The sequence below is a fragment of the Micropterus salmoides genome, unplaced genomic scaffold (genome assembly GCF_014851395.1).
Source record: "Micropterus salmoides isolate LMB-PRFRI ecotype aquatic unplaced genomic scaffold, ASM1485139v1 Ms_hic_scaffold_12, whole genome shotgun sequence".
Taxonomy (NCBI): Eukaryota; Metazoa; Chordata; class Actinopteri; order Centrarchiformes; family Centrarchidae; genus Micropterus; species Micropterus salmoides.
This window is the reverse complement of record NW_024040263.1, coordinates 6,329,888-6,351,626: the sequence shown is the minus strand read 5'-3', so window position 1 is coordinate 6,351,626 and position 21,739 is coordinate 6,329,888. Positions and strand designations below refer to the sequence as shown.

The 21,739-nt window shown below is 40.8% G+C and overlaps 1 protein-coding gene across 3 annotated transcripts; it reads right to left on the bottom strand.

Moving 5' to 3' along the window:
* Positions 1–778: 778 nt before the first annotated feature.
* stox2a (storkhead box 2a) lies at positions 779–20,753 on the bottom strand. 3 transcript variants are annotated; one of them, XM_038713066.1, is made up of 5 exons: positions 20,127–20,238; positions 12,705–12,922; positions 11,007–11,159; positions 5,443–7,981; positions 779–2,623 (listed from the first exon to the last, which is right to left on the bottom strand). In XM_038713066.1, the coding sequence occupies exons 2-5, from the start codon at positions 12,880–12,882 to the stop codon at positions 2,422–2,424; spliced, it is 3,072 nt and encodes a 1,023-aa protein (XP_038568994.1). In that variant the 5' UTR covers positions 12,883–12,922; positions 20,127–20,238; the 3' UTR covers positions 779–2,421. The 3 variants fall into 3 exon arrangements, with proteins under 3 accessions (XP_038568994.1, XP_038568992.1, XP_038568993.1); XM_038713064.1 differs by lacking the exon at positions 12,705–12,922 and having other exon boundaries at positions 20,127–20,753; XM_038713065.1 differs by lacking the exon at positions 20,127–20,238 and having other exon boundaries at positions 12,705–20,087.
* Positions 20,754–21,739: the final 986 nt, after the last annotated feature.

The following is a 21,739-nucleotide window of genomic DNA, read 5'->3' as shown; positions in this document are numbered from 1 at the left end:
ACACCTCTAAAGTGAAGTGAAAAGTAAAGTTTTTACTTACTTAAAGAAACATAGTGTTGATTGGTGAGTTTTAGGGTTGCTGGTAGATTATTTAGTGACTTTGAAGTTTTAGTTTCTGCTATCCCATTTGTCTTCCTATCATACTCCATCTCACAATTCAGCGTTCAGTTTAACATTATTCTGCAACTGTAATTTGAAGACATGTAGGCAAATGCCAGCTGAAAATTAAATGTCTAACACAAAGAGCAAGAACAGGAGCTCTGATTGCTCCACCGAAGATATCTGACCCCAAGCACAACTCCTGCCACATGCCAAAGCACATTTAATTCATACATTTGTAATTGCTTTTTTTTAAATGTATCATATTTATATAGGGTTTGAATAGGGATAGAGATAGCGTTAAAGATTATAATTAAACACTGAAAATGTTTAGAATGACAATGGTGTAGGCATTATGATACACCAAGTGAGGTACTAGAGTGAGTCAAGAATTATAATTATGAGTGAAATAAGAGAAACATTTCAATATGCATCAAGGCTTTAATCATTTTAGGCTAGTAAAAACAGTAATCTTGCTTTACAGACATTTTACTTTTGACCCATTTTTTAACGCCACAGCTTGGTGGTATCTTGAGGATAAGCCACTTACCTTTATAAGATCAGTTGATGAGCTTCAGCTGTCACACGTTTGGTGAAACAAACCTCCAGCTGTTTGCTGCCACTGTTATACAACCAGTTAATCACCAGAGGGCGCTCAGTAATAAGCTTTTCTTAAAGGTCAGTGCTCTGAAATGAATCTTTAACCATTTCCCAAAAGTCATTTTTTTTAAGTGCTTTTACTTAAAATAAATGGTTGTAGGGTTTTTATGTTAGCTTGAGCTTCTCTGAGATGAATACAGAACATTGATTGAACATGTGTAAAACTCATGAATGCCTATTTTACGGTGAAACAATACCTTTAATTTGAACGTTTATTAAAAGAGAAAGGCTCTGTGGTGATTGTGTTGTAGATGTTGGATTAACACCATCTATTGTAGGACTGGGTCAGGCGCACTTGGTCAGCCTGTACTTTCACTGTTTGCCTGAGCAGTGTACATTTTGGAGAGTTGGAGAGATCTGCGCCAGTGTTTTAACTTTGGCTCCATCTACAGTTCATACAGAGAACTGCAGTCAGAACGCTGTAACCATCACTGCATGTTCAGGCCAAACTTAAGGCCCATTTCACCCAAGTTAGAAACATATTTTCTCACTTGCTCCTAATGGTATCTACCCTAGTCTCTAATGTAATAATTTCAAATAATTTCCTCCTAATAAAGTGGTAACTGCGATGAGACTGAAAAGTTAATTCATGACTTTTGTTGGAAACAGTAGTTGACGAAACTAGCTATAAAATCTACAATTTAATGACAATGACTGGGCATACTTCATCTGCTGAGGAAGATCACGTAATATAATTGAGCTCCAGAACATCTACAAATTGACCTTGTGGTAAGATTGTCTTTTCAACTGCAGTTTCCATACCTAAGAACAAATTATTTAGCTCAAGCTTACATTTTAAGCTAACATGGACAACAAAAGTCCTTAAAGTGCACAGAAAATGGAAATTTCAACATCTACAATTCCCTGACAACTTGGCCAATCCCACCTGCTGAAGAAGACCATGTGACACGGTTGAAAGCTCCAGATCGGATACTAGATGAACCTTGTGGTGAGAAGTGTGAAGTATGTTTGTGAGGGTGAGTGTGCAGCTCATTTTGTCCAAACATCATTTTTTTGGTCACATAGCATCTTTAATACCACCATTATAATAATTAGGATATCAAAAGTATCGAGTATACATACATAATTTGCATTGCGGTACACAAATCTGAACTGATTTGTGTTTTTATATCTTTCATTCATTGTTCTCAGGATCAACTTTTATTGTCTCGACATTGTGCTGATACATTGAATCGTCCTGAATAACTTGACGCTATTTCAGGAAGGAGAACATTTAATTGGACATGTATTGTTAAGTAATATAAAAAGTTTTTGATATTTCCAAATGTAACTTGAATCCTATAGTCTACTACTTTCCAATACCAATAGTCAAGAATCTTGATATAAGCCAAACTAGAGTCCATGTCAACCAAAATCAAAGTACTTCAGGTAGGTTTCTTCACCTACAGTGGTCTTGATATTCTGTAGTTTTTCTTCTCTTTTTTTGCAGTAAAGTTCTTGAAGCTGTGGGAACAGTCTCTTGAAGCCATGCCTGTTTTTGTAACAGTCCCAGTAAATGGATTCTCAGGAGTCTGATGTGTGTGTTTATGTGTGTGCGTGTGTATGTGTGTGTATTGGTTGAGGAAAGCGAGGGTCAAAATGGTGAAACACCTCACTTCGTCTCTCCTCCACCACCTTCAGGCTCTCAGTCTGTGCTGCCTATCAGACGCTGGTGATGGAGGCCAGGCAGTTCGATGACTTCTGGAGTTTCTCAGGCTGTGTGGTGGGGGGTTCTGGGATGGCGCGAAAGCTGAATGGCAGTCCGATACTACTGGTGCCAATGTGGCCGGGGCTCAGCGCTGGATTCTGACGTCTATTGCTTTCCACAATGCTGGATGTGTTGGATGCAAGGCTTTCACGCGTCCTGCACAAGAAACAACATAAGTCAAGTGCTTGGTTTCGAAATACACTATGAATCAAAATATCCAATAAAATTGTACATACTATTGAGTAAGTGGTGCTTGGCCACAAAGAGGAATACTACCAAAATACAAACTATTTTAAAGCATATTTTGCACACATTGAGAAAGAAAAACGCAAATAGATTGTAGTTAATAACAATAAAAGCAGCATATTCCTTCAAGTAGGGCTGAAGGATTTTGAAATTTAAAAAAATCAAATCGCGATTATTTTGACTGATATTGCAGTTGCTTAATGATTTGCGATACTAGGGGGAATGATCATTACTTACATCATTATTCTCATTTTCATTAAAATAAATATTAAAATGATCTGTATCAAACAAAGATGTAAGTCTGTAGAATATGATGTGTAGGCCAGGATATCTGTAGCATGACAATATTTAATTTAAGATGGTAGTTTGGCACACATATCACCTTTAACAAATATTGCGCCTCCTATGATTTGAAAATTGCAGTAGGCCATAGTATTGTTATCTCCATAAAATTTTGATTAATTGTTCAGCCCTACCTTCTAGGAAAGGGAAGGGTCACCTTCATTAAAAATGTTTTACAAATAAGCACAAAAGTATGGCGCAAAAGTATTTTTTATCTTGTATGCACACAAGATGAAAAATAAATAAATACAGTAAAAATCCTAAAAATAGACATAAACAAATCTAAAGTACAAGCCTTAGCCATTTGAAGAATTGATAATGAATTAAATCATAGTTATATAAAACATTATAAATAAGTGGCACATGTTCAATATGTGGTATGTAATTGCTAATACTACATTATTTACTCCTCATATATTCAAGCCAAATATGTGTCTAAAGAGTACAATGACTACTCTTTCTCAGGAGCCTACATATATAGCATTTATAATATATATTAAACTTTACACGTGAAGATCAGCTTGTGAAAACAGTTGAATGATGTCTTCTGTGGCTCTGAAAGAAGGTTTCTGAAATCTGAAAAAATAACCCAGATGATGTCATCAGTTTTTCTTAAATCTCAGAATGAATTTTTTGATAGAGTGTTAACAACTGGGGTTGTGATGTTTGAAAGACAAGGGTTTGTAACAGGTAGGAAGGTGTAATGACAGATGCTATTGAGATGAATTATGGGAAGTGTGGGAACCAGTGGTTTTTGAGCTTAACCCATACTAGGCAGTACAAGTCAGGCTATATCGGACTCTGCTGCTTTGATTTAGACTACTCTTTTTTTAGAATGTCTCTCATAAGTCCAACAACTTGGAACTGCAATATTACATTTGTGGATAACCCCTTCTGGTCTACTAAATCATGCTTGGATGGTTCACAGGTAATTCACCAATGTTAAACTGCTGCACTGCATTCATTTTCCACTCAAGGAGCTGAAATAGCTTCCAAGCTAGTACATTTGTTTGTCTGACAAACAGATGTTTTCAGTTGTTTATATAAAGTTGAAATCCTCCCATGTTTTTTAAAATCTATTTGTCATTTGCTTCACATAACATGTAAATTAGTTGCTTGTTATTACATTTACTGTCTGTTTCATCTAAAGTTGAAACAAAAATGGATCTTAACACCATCTGGTATAATCTGTTGTACAGTCACTTCCCAAGGTTAGTAAGCCAGTTGTTTCCTTCAAGGTGAAGGAAATACAGCAATGATACTGCAGTGTAACAGCTGTGTGATCCAATTGCCAAGTTGCTTTAAATACCATTCCAGTTATTCGTACACCAACCAACAGCATTCATATAATAAATAAATTATTGGAATACTATCAAGGTATTTATTGTTTAGAATGGAACTAGTGGTAATGCTAAAATCTGCAAAGACTGTAAGAAAATAAGTCAGAATCTGTGAAACAAATAAATGTCAAAGTTAATTGTGTGCTTTACACATGATCAGCTAACCCCACAGAACACCTCTAATCGAAACCAAGATTTGTCCAGTGTTAGGTGGATTCTCTCAAAAATGTTACTAGACTGTTGTTAAAGCGAGAAACTGGTCCTTCACACTGTATAACAAACATTTATATCTAATTTAATAGCATCAACATATTGCGGAAACTTATATTTAATATAAATATAGAATATACACCTGTTCAGTCTAATGTAATTTAACCTCGGTGATAAACATTATTGAATTTGCACATTTCTGACAATGTCACCAAAAACTGAACAAATTAAGTTTTTTAAAGATAGTTGTTAAGGCATGGCTGTTTTTGTATTGGATTGAATAGGTACCGTGGTATCTAATAAAATGGCCACAGTGTAGCTACAAAGTCAAAGCTTGAATTTGATTGTAAACGCATTGACCTGGGAGCTATATAATTCTATGTGATAGTTAAGTGCATTATCTCTTAGGTTACATATCCTGCTAAGTTTACATTCATGAGAGTGCACGATAACATGATAATAGTATGAGAATAATAGCAACCGGCTTCCATACTTTGGTCATGTGATGACAACTGAGCAAAGCACCGAGGAAAAACTATGAGATGTAGCTGTAGGCTCAAAAAAAATCTAGTAAGTGGACCCTGAGTAAAGGCTTTTTTTGTATTTTCAAAATAAAAAGGTTATTCGGCCATACATCATTCTTAGGCCAAAGCTTTTAGCTATTTCTTCTTTGATTTTGAGTGATTGTTACTTACATTATCTTACATAAAATCCCACTGTGTTCTACTTGAGTTTACCTACCGCACTTTACCAATAATGTTAAGAGACATTTTAAGAGCAAACAGTTTGAATAGTTGGAAGTGATAATACACATGTACAGTTCATTTCAGCACATACCTGGGAGAGTTGAATCCACTATCCACCGTGACACTGCTGCTGTCCATGCTGTCCAAACGGGCAGAGTGGGCCGACTTCTGGCTGTTGCTGTTGTCTGTCTCCTTGGGGCTGAGTAAGGTCAGATTGGTCTCCAGTTTCCGCTGCAGATCGTGGTCCTTTTCCCGCTCCAGTAGCCACTGCATGGTTCCCTCCCCACCACCACCACTGCCTCCACCATTACCACCCCCTTCCCCGTGGTCTTTGTTGTCCTCTGCCTTAGCCAACTCTTTGTGCGAGTCCTCCTCTGCCTCTTCCTCTTCCTCATCATCTGATACATTATAATAGTCAAAGGAGGCGGAGGGGACTGTTGGCTCTAAGCAGCCCTGTAAAACTGCAGGTGACGCTGAGGAAGCGGCTGAATTGGAAGGCTGCTGGGGCTCAGGATTGTCTAGGGCCTCGGTCGATTTGGCATGTGAGGCTTTCCGCAATGTGCCGGACTTGGTGTAGCTGCTGTCCACGTAGCCTGTGGACAAGGCATTGTGTGGAGGTTTGAACAAAGTGTCCTTGCTGAAGATCTCTTTCCTCTTGATCACCATACCGCCTCCTCCCCCTCCGGGATCTACATTGTGTTGGTGTGGCGTCAAACGGGCATTTTGTACCGGCTCCGGCGTCTGGCTTGGCGTCATTCGCACTGAGCCGTTCTGTCCCTTTGCTGCCGACAAGTCCTCTTTGTACTCCATCGTATGAGGAGAGGTGAGGTGAGGCGTTTGGCGGTCAGCCGGAGAGCCCTTTCGGAGTCCCCCTGATGAGGTTAATGTGTCATATTCTGATTTTGCCTGAGGCGAAGGGGCAGTTAGGATTGTTTCATTTGATGTATTGCACTGGAAGTACTCATCTGTTGAGGGCTTAGGAGAAAGTCCCATTAGCTCATTGTATGTAGGCAAGCTGTCTCTGCTTTTGTTCCTCTCCATCGTACTCCGGATCCTGGACTCGTCCAAACTCCCTTTCCCCAAATCAGGCACATTAAAATCAGAGTGGAACTTAGCAGCAGAGAACATGATCCTTGAGTAGTGGGAGGACTTCTGCGTGGCACGTAGAGTGCCGTCATCGGTGTAGTAATGACTACGTTCCTCCAGACTGGGTTCAAAGTCTTCTGGCGCCCCCAGTGTCGGGCCCTTGAGGGAGTTGTCCATGGACCGAGAGCGTTCCTTCGCTTGGTCTGACCTCTCATGACGTGACTTCCTGTCCTGATTGTGACTGTGACTTCTTTGCACTCTGGACTGGCAAGTCCCGCGCGACGGCTCTGGGAAGGGCATCTCAGTCCGTCTCTTGGCTAACTCTCCAGACACGTCCCACTCAGGGGTAACAGGGCAGTAAGATTCAGTAATGTTGGGGTTGCTATGGACCAGGTATGTTGCACCTCCACTTCGCCTGCGCTCCAAGGTGTACATGGCCTCCCTAGGCGAGCGTACTAACGAGTGGCTAAAGAAGCGGTAATCCCTTTCCATGAACAAAAGGTCCCAGTTTGAACCCTCAGACGGGTCTCCCCTGGAGGTTCGGGGCTTGCTGTGTGAGCGGGACTTACCATGTGGGGCCCTCCTGTGGCCCCTCCCCCTCCTGCTGCGTGCACTGTGCTGGGCTGAAGACCCTGCCTTGTTCTTCTGGGTACGCTCTTCCTCCAGCCTCTTCATCACAGCCGTGTGCCTTGCCACATTCTCTACTGTTAGGTCGGGGTTGATTCTGCGGATTATCTCCATCTCTACTTCACGGGGAATAGGAGTGGTTGGCACATCTTCATCACGAAGAGGCCACTCCTCAGGGGGGAACTGGGCTGAGAAGGTGGCCAGTTGCCTCATTTTGTCCTTCTTGAAACTCAGCCTAAAGAGCCTGAGACCAAACCTTTTGGATTGCTTCTCGCCACTTACAGCACCACTTCCTTCTTTCTTTTTGGTCAGAGTGTCAGTTTTATAAGGGAAAGAAGTGATGTTTTTGTTCTTTTCTGTGGGATCTTGAGGCGGAGGTTGCTGGACAGCAGGGGAAGTGGGAAGAGGGGGATAGGGGTATGATGGCGGTTCCCCTCGGTGCTCCTTGGCAGACGTGCTTGGTGGTGGTTCCCCACTGTTGTGATCCTTGGGCGGCTTAGTTTGGTAAGAATCTCCCCTGTGCTCCTTTGGTGACTTACTTTGGAGAGCGGAGGTGTGAAGTCTGGGTGGGTCCTCGCGATAGGAGTTGTATGACTCACTGTGATTCTTCCGAGGAGGCCTCTCTCTCAGGCAGCCAGGTGTGGATGGTGTGACGTTGCCAGATTGAGGCGAAGTGCATTGCTGAGATTGCTGCTGCTGCTGCTGCTGCTGCTGCTGCTGCGACTGTTGCGTTTGGCGCTCTGGCAGCCGATCATCAAGGTGATACCACTTGTTGTTGGTTCTGATGAGGGAAGGAGTGATATAGTAGGTCTGGGGGGTGACAATGAAGTAGCCCTCTGGAGTTGGGTAGATCTTCCTCTCTCGCACCAGCATGTTCAGGGTATGTCGCAGAACATCTGAGCTGGGTGTAGGCACGCCTGCAGGGAACATATATCGGACAAAGTTGAAGCACAGTTTTTTAAATTTCAGTTGAAGTTTGTGCAAGACAGGATCCTTTGTCTTAAGCGATGTGAGAATTGCTGTTAGCAAATCATGATGAGGTAAAAAAAAAAAAAAGGCTTGTCAGGGAGAGATAAGATAACAACATGAAAGAAAAGTGGCACTTGCAAGATGTTTCAGTCAACCAATGCAAGTTTACACACCAATTAAAATTTTAATCTGGTATCACATCAGAGGCATATTAACTCTGACTAAAAATTAGCAGTGAAAGATGGTACTAGGTGAGGATGATCTGAGATATTTCTATATTTCAGAGTATAATTGAAACTTTTTTTTTTTATTCTGATGAACAACTAAACTGAAGTTTTACCTTTTCCCCTTAAGTTTCCCATCATATTTTTAAAATAAAAAATAGTTAATTGATTCTGTATTTTTTTAAATAAAAATACTGTGAAAAACAACACACAGCATGACAGTATCTCGCATTTATTCTGCATCTTCTTATCCCAACATATCATTCAAGCTATGATATATAATGCTTATGTTGAGTTAAATTTTCAAATATAAGTAAATATATATGTTATATATAAATATATGTTTTTCATGGATGCACTATTAAGTCAAATACAGATATTGTAGATATTGTTTATCTAAAATGCAGCTTGATTCAGTGTCTCCGGAAAAACTATCTCACTAGAATTTAAACTAATCTATAAAATAGAACATTAAATTATTTGCCTTGAAACTTGTTTGAATTTTCCTTGATAACACACAACATGAATTTGTAAGGTGGGAACATCAGTTTTAACAGCCGTTTATTTTAATGTTCTATTTAGGTTTTTTATCTAAAAAAAGTTTTTATTAAATCCTGTAGGAAATTATTAAAATGATCACAGGTCTTTCTGTGCCTTTGAAAAGCATCAAATGGACATTTATTTCTCTTTTGTTGACTAACCTAACTTTTCTTAAATCAACCCATTTCTCAGCTCTCACAAATCCATGCATTTTAAGGAATGTCCATGACTTGTACATCAACTAACATACTGATACCAAACACAATCTTAGATTAATAAAAAAAAAACAAGTAAACACTCTCATTACCAGATGACTCCTACCATATGATGATATTTAATTAGGGTGCAAAGCACCATCAATCACCTCTTTTTACCAAATAAACATTAAAAGTAGTCCATTTTGAACATCACTACTCATAACCCTTGTCTAGGAAGGCCTTGTGTTGCCTAACATTACATCAGTTGTTGTTTTTTTTACACAGAAATGATGCAACCTATAAGTTCAACTCCTTTCCACTCTGGCATTGTATAGAAGTAAAGATGAATTTCAAAGACATACTTCTCATTAAATTTGACTACCAACTTGGTTACATGCTGGTTAAACCTGTGCTTTTAAACCTTTTAATACACCTTTTTAATACATTTTTAGGCTTGTTTCACCAATATTAGGACTAATCCTGTATTTAATTGCTTTACAAATTCTAATAAGGAAGAAAATTACTATACTATTCAAAAAATGAGTATATTCAAACATTAAATAAACAACACTGTAAACTTTTGTTGGAGCATTGCAACAATCTGGAGACAGTCAAAAAGAAAATTTCTTAAGGAGAGATAAGATAATAATAAGATGAGATAATAATTTGTAACAATATAAAATGCTGTCACCGAATTCAGGTTTAACAATTAATACTGGTCTGTTTGTTGTCCCCTCAAAATAACACATCACATAGCCATTAATGTCTAAACCGCTGGCAACAAAAGTGAGGACACCCCTGAATGAAAATGTCCAAATTGGGCCCAATTAGGCATTTTCCCTACCCCGGTGTCATGTGCCTCGTTAGTGTTACAAGCTCTCTGGTGTGAATGGGGAACAGGTGTGTTAAATTTGGTGTTGTCACTCTTACACTCCCTCATACTGGTCACTGGAAGTTCAACATGGCACCTCATGGCAAAGAACTCTGAGGATCTGAATAAAAGAATGGTTGCTCGATGGTCTAGAAGGACTAGGCTATAACAAGATTGTCAAAACCCTCAAACTGAGCTGCAGCATAGTGGCCAAGAACATACAGCGGTTCAACAGGACAGGCCTCGCCATGGTCGACCAAAGAAATTGAGTGCACATGCTCAGCATCCTATCCAGAGGTTGTCTTTGGGAAATAGACATATGAGCTGTACACTCAAAAATTTACACTGTAGCAAACCGTCATTGCTTCAGTGTTGTCACGTGAAAAAATATAATCAAATATTTACAAAAATGTGAGGGGTGTACTCACTTTTGTGAGATACTGTAAATAAGTATGTATATACTGTGTGTGTGTATGTGTGTCACTTGTATAGAGAACCAAAAACATTCAGAGAAGAGGATGGGACAGGGAGCTATGTTTTAGAACATTTTAGGCCTGTCTTACCAACATTTTTAGGAATAATTATGGATTTAAGTTTGTCAGAAAATAGTGAAAAATTTTTGCCAGAATTTCCCAGAGCCCAGGGTGATGTCTTCAAATGTTTTATTTTGTCCAAACGACAGTCACAGGATCAGCAAATTCTCACATCTGCGAGGCTGGCACCAGAGAATTTGTGGCATTTTGCCTGAAAAATTACAATTTTTATATAAATATCATGATGAATTTTCTGTTGATTGACTAATCGCTTAATTGACCAACTGTTTCAGATGTATTCCTGATTTTCCAGGGTGAAATATCTAAATTCTCAATTTAATCTATGAAATGTGTCAGATCACTTCAGTCAGAGATGAACAGATAACTTAACATGTTAGATGTGTGTGAAATTTTCGCTTGGAAATTGTAGTTGAGAGGATGTTCTTAAGCAACAAATCAGAAGACAAGGTATGGCAGAGACACAGGTGTATATCATCAACATTTCTACTTTTGTTTTTACAGAAAATGTGCCACATGTTGTATTTAAAAATCACTCACTGCATGCTTTAGTGCAGTCCCATTTTAAGAACCAGGTCAGAGGAGCGTACCTGGGAAGCTGGCAGTGAGGTGCTCCACCAGAGCCTCCTGGTTGACAGGCTTGTGGGCAGAGTTCATAGCAGAGATGGCCAGGCACAAGATCTCCCCCAGCGGAATGAACTGTGACTGGCTGATAGGTGACATACTGATCGGAGACACGTCACCTGCAGGAGGAGAGAGAGGAGGAGGATGAGGCGGCACAAGCACAACTGTGAGATCATGAATGAACAGCGTGTGAAGCTATGATGTAATGGTCAAACAGCAGCAGTTTGCATGCTGCCTGGAACAGCTCCACCCCTCCTCTCTGTGCCTCGTTCAGCCTCTCATTCCTCCTGTTTCTCATAGGTAAGCAAAGCGAGGCAGCTGCTGCAGCAACCGTAGCGTGAGATCACCTGGGTCTTTGCAACCTCGTTATTCCATTCACATCATCTCACAAACAGAAAAGGGGAGCTTATGCAATCCTTCAGAATGCCAACGTATTTAAAAATTTTACAAAATATAACTGACATTGAGAGCTTACACACAGAATTGTTGCCTTTGTTGAATTAAGCTGGCTTTGCTGTCGGCAGTAGTGAGTAGTGAGATCATCCTACAACCAGACGGCCCTGCATCAAGCCGCTCTGAGAGCAAACATCTGCCCTGCTGAAAGGTTGTAAAGCAACACCACTGCAGCGTCGGTGCTGTAGCTGACTCTGTCTTCTAACCTAAATCTGGTGATTAGTAGAGAATCACACGAGATTTCTAACCTAACATTATGTCTCCATGACCAACAGAATATTTGTTGCCTCACTGATAAGTGTTTTAAAGTTTTGTTATCATTCGCTGTCCACACTTCTTTCGGCTGAGCTGAAATCTGTGCAGGGCCCTGCCTCCTCACCACACTCAGCTGAATGGTCAGTTAAGCAACACGATGACGTTATCTCTGCTTAGTATCACAGCCCCTTAAGCTTTATGTGGCTTTACACGGCTTTATGGGTTTTTAGTAAACGTGAAAAAAGAAGGATCTGGTAAATTGGTCCACAAAAATAAAAAATCTATATGTCTTGTGCTTTAATAGAACTTCATTTTTTTTTTGGTAAGGTGTACACAGAGCAAATCTCTGAGGGGTGTGGGAATGAGGTTGTAGTATTTATGTTTCACATCTTTCAGTGAAGCAAGAAAGACAGCAGCATAAAAATAAGCAAATATTTATAATAAAAGGGACTGAAAGGATTTGATTTTCTATCTAGAGACATTAGTTTGAAAGCCCTTTTGTAATCTGACTGAACGTTTGGGTGTTCAGGAAAATATGAATTAAAAAAAACATTTAAATGGTACAAAATTGATTGTTTTATTCATATTTTCAAATATGGGTCATTAAATATGGAGATGTTAAAATATGTCAAGAAGTCAGAAAGTTACAGAGATTTGGACCCACTGAGATATAGTTTTATGACTTTTAAAACAAGAATAAATGAGTGTCTAATAGGGCCTATAATAATAGAAAGCTTTAGCTTGAATCATTTAAAATCTATTTCTATTTGACCTCATTTGATATATATTAGAGAAAGAATGAAAATGAAAAGTTATAATTTCCTACTTGATAACATAAAAACATCGTCCACTTTGTACTCTGCCCTTTGCTCACAAATCAAGCTGTGTCTGCTAACTCCGAGCAGGTCTGCATAGAGAGAGGGTGGAGCCACTGTTGGTGGGAGTATCACACTCACCTGGCGCACGATAACTTGGCGGGGACGGAGAGAAATGAGGAGGAGGAGGGGGAGGAAGATGCTGCTTCTGCACATGGATGTCTTTCTCACTACGGGAGAGATTGTGCTCCAGCGGGCGTTCGGTAAGCTCCGAGCTGGGCCAGGCCCGTCGCAGATTGCTGCTGCGGTTCTTCTTCATCGTGACCCCTTTACCAGGTGGCCTTCACCCCCATGGGCTTCTGGGATAAAAGGAGGGAGAGTGATGGAATGGGGAGGAGGGAAGGAAGGAGGGAGATGGGAAAGGGGGGGTGTGCAGGGGGAGGTCGGCCAACCTCAGGCTCAGTGCCTCCCCCGCATCAGTAAGAACGTCCCGCTAGAGCGATCACACACCAGACATGGCAGGAACCGGTGTGCACCTTCACACACATACACACGTCTCATTTACATCCACGAGCAAGCTACAAACGACTGTGTTCGCACTGTGGCTGGTTGTCATCGGCTGCTGGGCTCTCCCAGGCTGATCTGGAGCGATGGCAGCAGCGGCGGAGGTGCAGGTGATTGCGCGAGGCATCACCCTTTCATCGGCATCAGTCCCAGCCACCATTTGTAGCATCCCCATTTGCATGCGTAGGGAGGCACATTACGTAGCCGCTCTGATGTGGGAGGAGGGAGCAGGAGAGAGGTGGGGGGGCAGGGGTAGAGATGAGGGAAATGGGGCATTGGAAGCAAGGAAGACGGTGAGGAGAGATTTCAGTGGAGGTTTAGGGATCCGCTTGTTCCTTTTGAGTAGAAGGTAACAGGGGAAGGAAGGGAGGGGATGGATGGACAGTCAAAGATTCAAAGCTTAAGAGGCCCAGTCTTCGACAATAGCCCAATTCACCACAGGAGTGCTCAGCCGATCCACGGAAAACAAAAGAGCCCACTTAAAAAAAAAAACGGAAATAAAAGCTCCATTCACCCTAATGGGCAGTGAAACCTCAATAGTATGCCAAGCACCGGAGACGCCACGTTCACCTCCATCTTTATCCGATCAAGCACAAGACCCCATCGTCCTTTCGACAACAGCACACCAGGAGAGGGTGGGGAGAAAAAAATGGAGAGCAAAGAAATAAATAAATAAATTCAAGAATAGATATCCACCGTTTCCCGCAATCCAACGGAAGAAGCTCCGGAGCCTATCGCCGTAGCATCCATTCATTAACGGGGGGGATGCAAACTCCAGTCAACGGCAAATCTCTTTCAACGCTAATGCTGCAGCTGCTCCCAGCACCTCCAGGAAGGGTGTGTGAGTATGTGTGTGTGTATACGTGTATGTGTGTGTGTGTGTGTGTGTGTATTTGTGTGTGTGTGTGTGTGTGGTGTGTGAGTGTGTGTGTGTGTGTGTGTGTGTGTGAGAGAAAGTGTGTATGCGCGCATCCGCCTGCTGCGTGCAATTCTGCGTGAGCATGCATGCGTCTGTGTCTGGGTGATTGAGGCTGAGGGGAGGGGAGGATGCAAGAGAGAGAGAGAGAGAGAGAGGGAGAGAGAGAGAGGGAGCGAGATCGAGGACATGCATAAGGCAGAGAGGAGAGCAAATATCAACAGCTCGAAACACACGCACACACACAAGAATGAAATAAAAATATTCAGCCCTCAGATGATGTCCAGGGAATAGCTCAGGCTCTGTATCTTTGGCAAAATTTCCATCCTCACCGTCCATCCTCTCCTGTTCCCTCACCCGCTCTGTCTTACTAGCTCTGCTCTAGAAAGATGAGGGGCCCCTTAAACCACCATCCTGCCTCTTTTGGTGTCTCACAACCAAAGGGAATCATTTGGAAAGGTGCTGATTTGTGTCTTCCTCATCAGTGCTTTCCACCAGTTGATTCAATAACTAGGTTGTGTGGAGCTGTCAATGAAAAAGAAAAACCCAAAGCATCACCTTAATCATGTCCAGAGTGGCAGCCCCCTGCTAGCTGCAGACTCCTGCTGACTCACATGTGTGGAGTGTGAATGGACGGTTGGAGGGACAGAATAAGGAGCAAAGTGAGAGGGCAGGATGGGGCATGGGGGGGGGGGGGGTGTCACAACCAATCTGCTCCAGTTCACTGATACCAGAGAGAAAGAGGAGAGGAAGGGAAGGAGGGGTGAGGAGGAGGAGGAGGAGGAGGGGAGAGCGACACCACGCCAGCCATTTTATTTCTCAGTAGTGCTGCAACAGCCTTTGTTGCCATGACGACGCAAGCCGATGATCTCATAGCTGTTACCTTTGAGTGCTGTTCCCTTAAAGAGCCAGTTACTCAAGATAGAAGCAGACAGACACCACATAGACACGGGCTGACTGTCTGTTACATGGACAGAAAATACTCCTGCATCGCTGCTGAGAGAAGCTGATCTCTTTCAACACTCGTGTGCACCGTGAGGCACAATTACTCTAACTGGGAGAAAAAAAAGCGTCAGGATGTCCAAAAAGTGGAAAGAAATTTACTGAAAAATACATGAATGTACGACAGCTACAGTGATTTGAATTCTTGCTAGATTTCCCCTGGAAAATTCTGTTGACTCCTAACGTGAGACCATTAGAGTTAGTATGATTTACTGGTTAGTTGGTTTTAGAAATTAAAAAAATAATCGGCAACAATTTTGATAATTGATTCATTGTGTCAGTAATTTTTCAAGCAAAAAAGCTTAGAATTCACTGGTTCCATCTACTTATATACGAGGATTTAATACTTAACTGTATATATATGGGTTTTGGATTGTTGGCAATTTGAAGAGGTCACTTTGGACTTTGGGACAGTATAATTAACTATAGTGTCAGTAGTGCAGTGTCACTACAGTATCATAGTCTTGGGCTACATCTTGGGGCAATAATGTTTTCAGTAATGAAGCAGGCTTACATAGGTTTACCAAGCATCGTGGTCTTGGAGCTTATTAAAACTAATTAACATTAATAATGACATTTTTAAATCACATGGCTGTTAATCTGATAAAATGCTGTTTTTCTATAGTCAGCCATGCTAGCTGTACTTACACACTTACACAGTGAGGCGGTGCTATTGTCAGCATGTTAACATGCTCACAATGATAATGCTGGCATGCTGATGTTTAGCAGGTATAATGTTTACCATGTTCACCATCGTAGCTAGTGTCTTAGCATGTTAACATTCGTTAATCAGCACTCAAAAATACATAATACATAAAATATACAATTTATAACAATCCATCCAGTAGTCATCAAGAAATTTCACTCTTAACCACTATTGTCAACCTCACAGTTGTGAAGAACTGGATTCAGCTGTTTATTGCCTGGAGATGCACAGAGAACCCAGTTTCAACTAGTTGCTGGACAGACTGACCAACATTGCTATCGCTATAGCCATAGCTAGCGTGGCTTTAGGTGCAGTACATCAACTCAGAGTAAGACAACAATAATCTAATCCAAACTGGATATGTCAAAAGGCTTGTGTTACATATATATACAATCGGAACTTTTTTAATGACAAAATTTTATTTAATGAACTCTGCATGCAGGATAAATCCTACATGGAATAGACACTTGTGTTGTATTGTGTTTAGATTAACATTTCAATAGTGGGATAGTACTATCCTGCTATTTAAGACAGCATTCCTGAGCAGTCAGACAGTAAAGGATTTGCAGCCTGTTAGAACTTCATCCAACCTCCTTGCAAAAAAGGACCATTTTTTGCGGGTGGTCTGCCCTCCAGTGGAACATTTATGACAACACGTTTTATTAGAATAAGCTCTCTAGGCCAGACCCTGAATAAGGGGCTAAAGCTACACCCTATCTGTTGCTCACATCCTGATCTGATATACGGCAACATATCTGTCTGCTGCGTTAAACATTTCCCCCAATTCTCTACTGGGACCCTCCCTTTCCTTTCAGTGGAAACCTGGGCTATAGCAGGGAATGCTGTGCAATAGTGTTTTGCTGAACAAACGCTCTGCTTTTCCTTCCTTAAGAGCACACACTCCTCCTAGTTCATTGTTACTAACGGATACAAAGTCCCCCAGTTAATCAGATTGAATTGTCAGTTTTAAAAAACACTCTGTTTCCACACAGCCGAAAAGCCACAACTTTTGTCTAAATGTATTAATCCAGCTACTTGTTGGCTCTCAGCCCCTAATCAAACATTCTCAGGCAGTTCAGGGGATAATCTGCATTATGTAAACATGTAGCAGTCAAATGAGTAAATGCCCTATATGGTTGACAACAGTATGACTTCAGCCTTGTAAGATGTATAAAAAACTGTATCAGGTGTAATTTTTTAAGTAATGGAGATTTTAATACATTTCTGTTTCCCCTGCAGCGTTATAATGTCAGAGTAAACATGTACCACAGGTGGTGTCTGAGTTTTCTTCCTACAGTCTTTTCTGCAAAGCATATCTGTAAAACAACACTTGACAGATGCTTTTATTTATCCAAAAGCTTGTTAATAAATGACATATAATATTGTCATGTCATTTTGCAAGTATACAATATGCCAAATGCTGACCTTCTATACACGTAGTTAATGAACAACCTGTGGCGAAAAAAAACAAACTTAAAAATATTCAGACTTCAGCTAAGAAAATGAGTCACACTGAATCATACAGCTCCTTCCAGAAAATCAATACTGCGGTGGTTTCCATCTGTATACTATCATCATTACTCATTATAGGACATTTTCTATAAGAATAAACAACAACAAAATCCCAATTAAAGATTTTTGGGTGCTTTGAAGGGGAAAATCCACCTAATCTGACTGATTTATAGGTACGTTTTGCATGTTGGAGCTGTCAGGTGATGTAAAGGAGTAAAATGGTTAAAATTTAACTCCTGGTTGAATTCTCATGAGCTTATTATTAAACGAAAGATTGATAATGCTGCTCAACAGTGTGGGGGCCACCCATGTGAGTAGGGAAAAAAACACTGCATTGTTGCATGTATGGCAATGATTTCCCACCCTACATTATGGGTTTTGTAGAGAAGAACACAAAACTACATCAGTATCTCCTCTACATCGGACCAACTGCATATAGCCTCTGTTTGTTTTGGCACCACAGAGTCTGGTGAGTTATTAGCTATAAGACAAACATTCCACAGCTTATCAGTGTTTGCTTCACTTGGGTGAGTGATGCTACGTCACTTCGTTTGACAGAGGGACGCAGAAAAACCAAACAGTGACACAAAATCACAATCTATATTAAGATTTACCTAAGACCTTGTAGCTTTTCAATTCAATGCAATCAATGTCTAGCAGCTCAATGTAGAAATCTGAAACATGAAAGGAGCTGTAAGAATGTTTGAATATTCAAAACACACTAACTTTACAGTTCAATCCGAACAATGAATGAGGTGTAGTGCCTTTGCAGTAGATGCCACGATGAGCTAAGACAAAGAAATTGTGTAATCTCAAACTTTGAGTTGAAAGTATATCTGTTAAGGTATTTGCAAATACACTAATACCAATACCTACTACAAGGTTTACCCCAGGAAATTGTTACCAATCAGTTGCCTCTTTACACAGAGCTGCGGGAACGTTTATAATATTTTTAGGATGGGGGCAGAGGTGGCCTTCTTTTAAGGTGAGATGGCCCACCTTCACAATAAAACCGTGCTTTTTTTTTACCTTTTAAATTGCAGTGCAGACTTTTATACTGTACTGCAATAATTGATTTTTCTGGCCATTTTGGTCTTTGGAAACAAGCTGTAAATAAAATTAAAAAAAGTTTCAGAGCAACATAAGCATTCATTTGGATTCTGGCCACCTGATGAGTACACAAGTACTGAGTATTCATGATGAGTATTCATGCTCCTTTTAGCTCTGTTTTTGGTCTCCACCCAACACCTGAGGGAAATATCTGGTTCTTCAGCTGCTAAATTCTACACTAGGTTCACCTGTTAGTCACCCTCCTGCTCACGATATTTTTTTTTCTTAGGATGGCGAAGGCATTTGCAAATTGGTCTGTCTGATGTGATGCCAGTTTCAGCATTTCATAAAAGTACATTAATATTTTCCTCCCCAATAAAACAACTCCCTAGCTGGAAACCCTGCTAATTTTTACTGTAAAATGTAATGACATTAGGTGTGCTTTTACTAAAGTACAAGATGTCCTTGAGCCTTAAAGACGACCGATATACCAAACAAACAAGTATTGAAGATTTAAGGCTTTATCAAATCTTCATTGTCTTTTCCTCCTGCTCCATAACTTAAAATTGATGATCTAAATTGAGGCTCTATTGTGAAATAGACATAAATAAGTTGAACTATGACATGCTGCACGCCTCTCTCGTTTGCACACACACACACACACACACACACACACACGCACGCATGCACTCAGACACGGAAGCTTGTGAGGACAGTATGATGGGTGCAGCGGTTAAACTTGCTAACAATAAGTCCAAACCTGTCCAAGCGCAAACTTGAGTTATAGCCTTGTCAGAGGAAGATGAGTATGAGTGTGGGAATGTTCATCTGGAGAAGTCCTGGCTCTGAGTAAATCTACGTGATATGAAGCAGCTGAGGTTATAAGGTGAGATGCTGCCTAAACTCTTCTCATCAGACTAGCTTCGACTGGCATCATGTACCCTGCAGCTGAACTGTTAACTTGACTCTCAGAGGGTGTAGACAATATCATATAAAAACCTCAGGGGAAAGTATTTTAACTCACATTTACAAAAAAGGAGGGTCATATAAGGTTGGGTGCTAATCAGCAGAATTTGTCAGCTATTAAAGAAGTGTGATAATTGGCACGAGACAACCAGCAGAGCTCTGAAGAGCCACAAAATCTGCCAGGATGGTATTTAGATTACCGACAGGTGACATACATGACAAACACTGAGAAACTGACTGTAGAAACTGACCAGCAGTGACCCTGAGACTTGGTTGTTTTTGCTATCAACGCTCAACTCAGCTCAAGTCTTCAGCGAGTCAGGTCTCAAGTAAGTGAAGTCCACATGTTAACTTTTGTGACTTTAAAATCTGAATCGAGTTTTACAGCTCTGAACAGACATCCACAGTAAGGGGAAACCCTGCTAAATGGCATACCAGTTAATATGGCCCACAGGAGCTTAAATCTTTTTATCTATGTCACATAGTTGAATCATTCTGACAGACTCTGTGGCTGGAGGCCAAGATTCGCCAGATTTGATTACATGTTACTGCCACTGCACCTTATACTTATTGTTAAACGCTTGTGTTTACTGCTACTGTGCGCTGCTTTAACCTAAATATTTCTTTGTTACTGGTGAATGAGGCTGCTTTGTTTTTTGACACGTTGCAAGCAAAAGTTCCTGCACAAAGATAGCAGAAAACATAGCCTGTACTTTCCAAACATTTGCACCTTAAGTAGCAAACCAGCCACTCTCATTTATAGGACTTCCTGTGCAACTTTGCATTTTTACAGTGGAGTGTAATAGCATGGTTATGCATATTGTCTCTGATGATCCAACATACCCACCTATGCACTTGATGTCAAAGCCCTGTGGTGGTTTTAGGGTCCGTCTGGTCCATCCGTTCCTGAGGACTTGAAGGTGAACTTCTTTGCCCTGGATCAGCAACACATGCTCATCTATCCAGCCGAGGAAGAAGATCTCGGACAGCGCGTGCGTCAGAGCCTTGTTCCAGAAATGCTGCATGTTTACAGCTTTGAAATTAGCGAAGACCTCGTAGCCGGTGTGATGCTCCAAGTTTACTGAGCGCACGGCCGGTGATGATGATGGGGAGTCCCCTTCATCTTTTCTGCAAAGCTCCGACAGCACCAGAGCCAGAGAGTGCGGAGCTACATGAAGGAACTTTTCCATTCTCGCTTCAGTCAAAGTTAACGGTGGTCCGCATGAGAATCAAAGAAAACTACTGTTTCTTAAGATTGTTTACACCGCGCAGAGGTCTTACAGCTCCATCCAGAAATTAGGCTACCCGGTGACCTACACTTTGGGCATGTTTCAGAGATGGACTACAGGGGAAAATAAATCACGCCGCGCTGATCCAGAGTCTGCAGCACGACACAGGTGCTCCATGTAAAATCAGGGGAATCAGCAACCTGACACGACGCGCACTGCAGCCAACTAACCCCAACTGAGAGTATTAGGGCCTATTTTCAGCGACAAAAGAGGCGAGGACTTGTGCTGCGTTCAGGGGCCACACGTAATCTTCTACTTTCCTCATTAGAAGACCACCAAAGTCCCTCTTATTGTTAGAACCTGCTTTCCAGTCTTATGCTGATCTGATGGTTAACGATAACAACAGTCAGTTTAATTTAAAGTTTATCTAAGGGTTGGCACAACAACATACTAATGTGGGGGGAAAGCGTGGCCAGAGAAAGAGAAACACCTGCCGGATTCAATGCAGTATTCTTAGTCTACTATACTTTATTGTCACAAAAAGGGAAATCTGTCTTTCTGCAAGAGTAACACAGAACAGACACAGACTTACACATAAAGCATAATCAAATAATACTAAAATACATTACAAAAACATGTTTAACATTAAGCTAACTGAGGTTACTGGTGTTGTGTTTGTAATATATAGGTATTGCATGTATTGAAAGGTCTAATTATTCATACTTGTCCACCTCATTTATATGTGGAGCAGCATACATATTCACATCTTACTATGCAATGCAATCCAATACCACAAAAAGCCTCAAAAACTACCATAGAGTTAAATCAACACCATTATATAAGTTTTTACAAAGGTAGCTACCTTAAAATGCTAATGTTTATTACAGGACTGCTGTACTGGAGTATAATATACAGGGGTATCCCAAGTATTTTCTTTCTTTCTTTATTATTTATTGGCGAAATATGTTGGACATAAAGATGTTTAAACACAGATAATTCTGTCAGCTCATTACATCTCAAGCCCACATAAACAGACACTTTGATTGTAGACCCGCATCAATCGATTAGGTAATCGACAGAAAACTAATTGGCAACTATTTTGATAATAAATTAATCATTTATCAAATGATTAATAAATATATTTTTACATTAATAAGTAAAATCTGGGAACTGACTGCTTTTCTTGGTCTTACATTATAGTACATTGTAGTTTGGGGCTTTGAACTAGTCA

Bases quoted from the DNA above. Each gene is read 5' to 3' on its own strand.
- stox2a (XM_038713064.1), bottom strand. From the start codon at position 20,469: ATGGAAAAGTTCCTTCATGTAGCTCCGCACTCTCTGGCTCTGGTGCTG. The intron at 11,160-20,126 runs GTGGGTATGTTG...CTCCTCCTGCAG, and splicing joins CTTTGACATCAAGTGCATAG to GTGACGTGTCTCCGATCAGT. The intron at 7,982-11,006 runs GTACGCTCCTCT...TGTTCCCTGCAG, and splicing joins CCTCACTGCCAGCTTCCCAG to GCGTGCCTACACCCAGCTCA.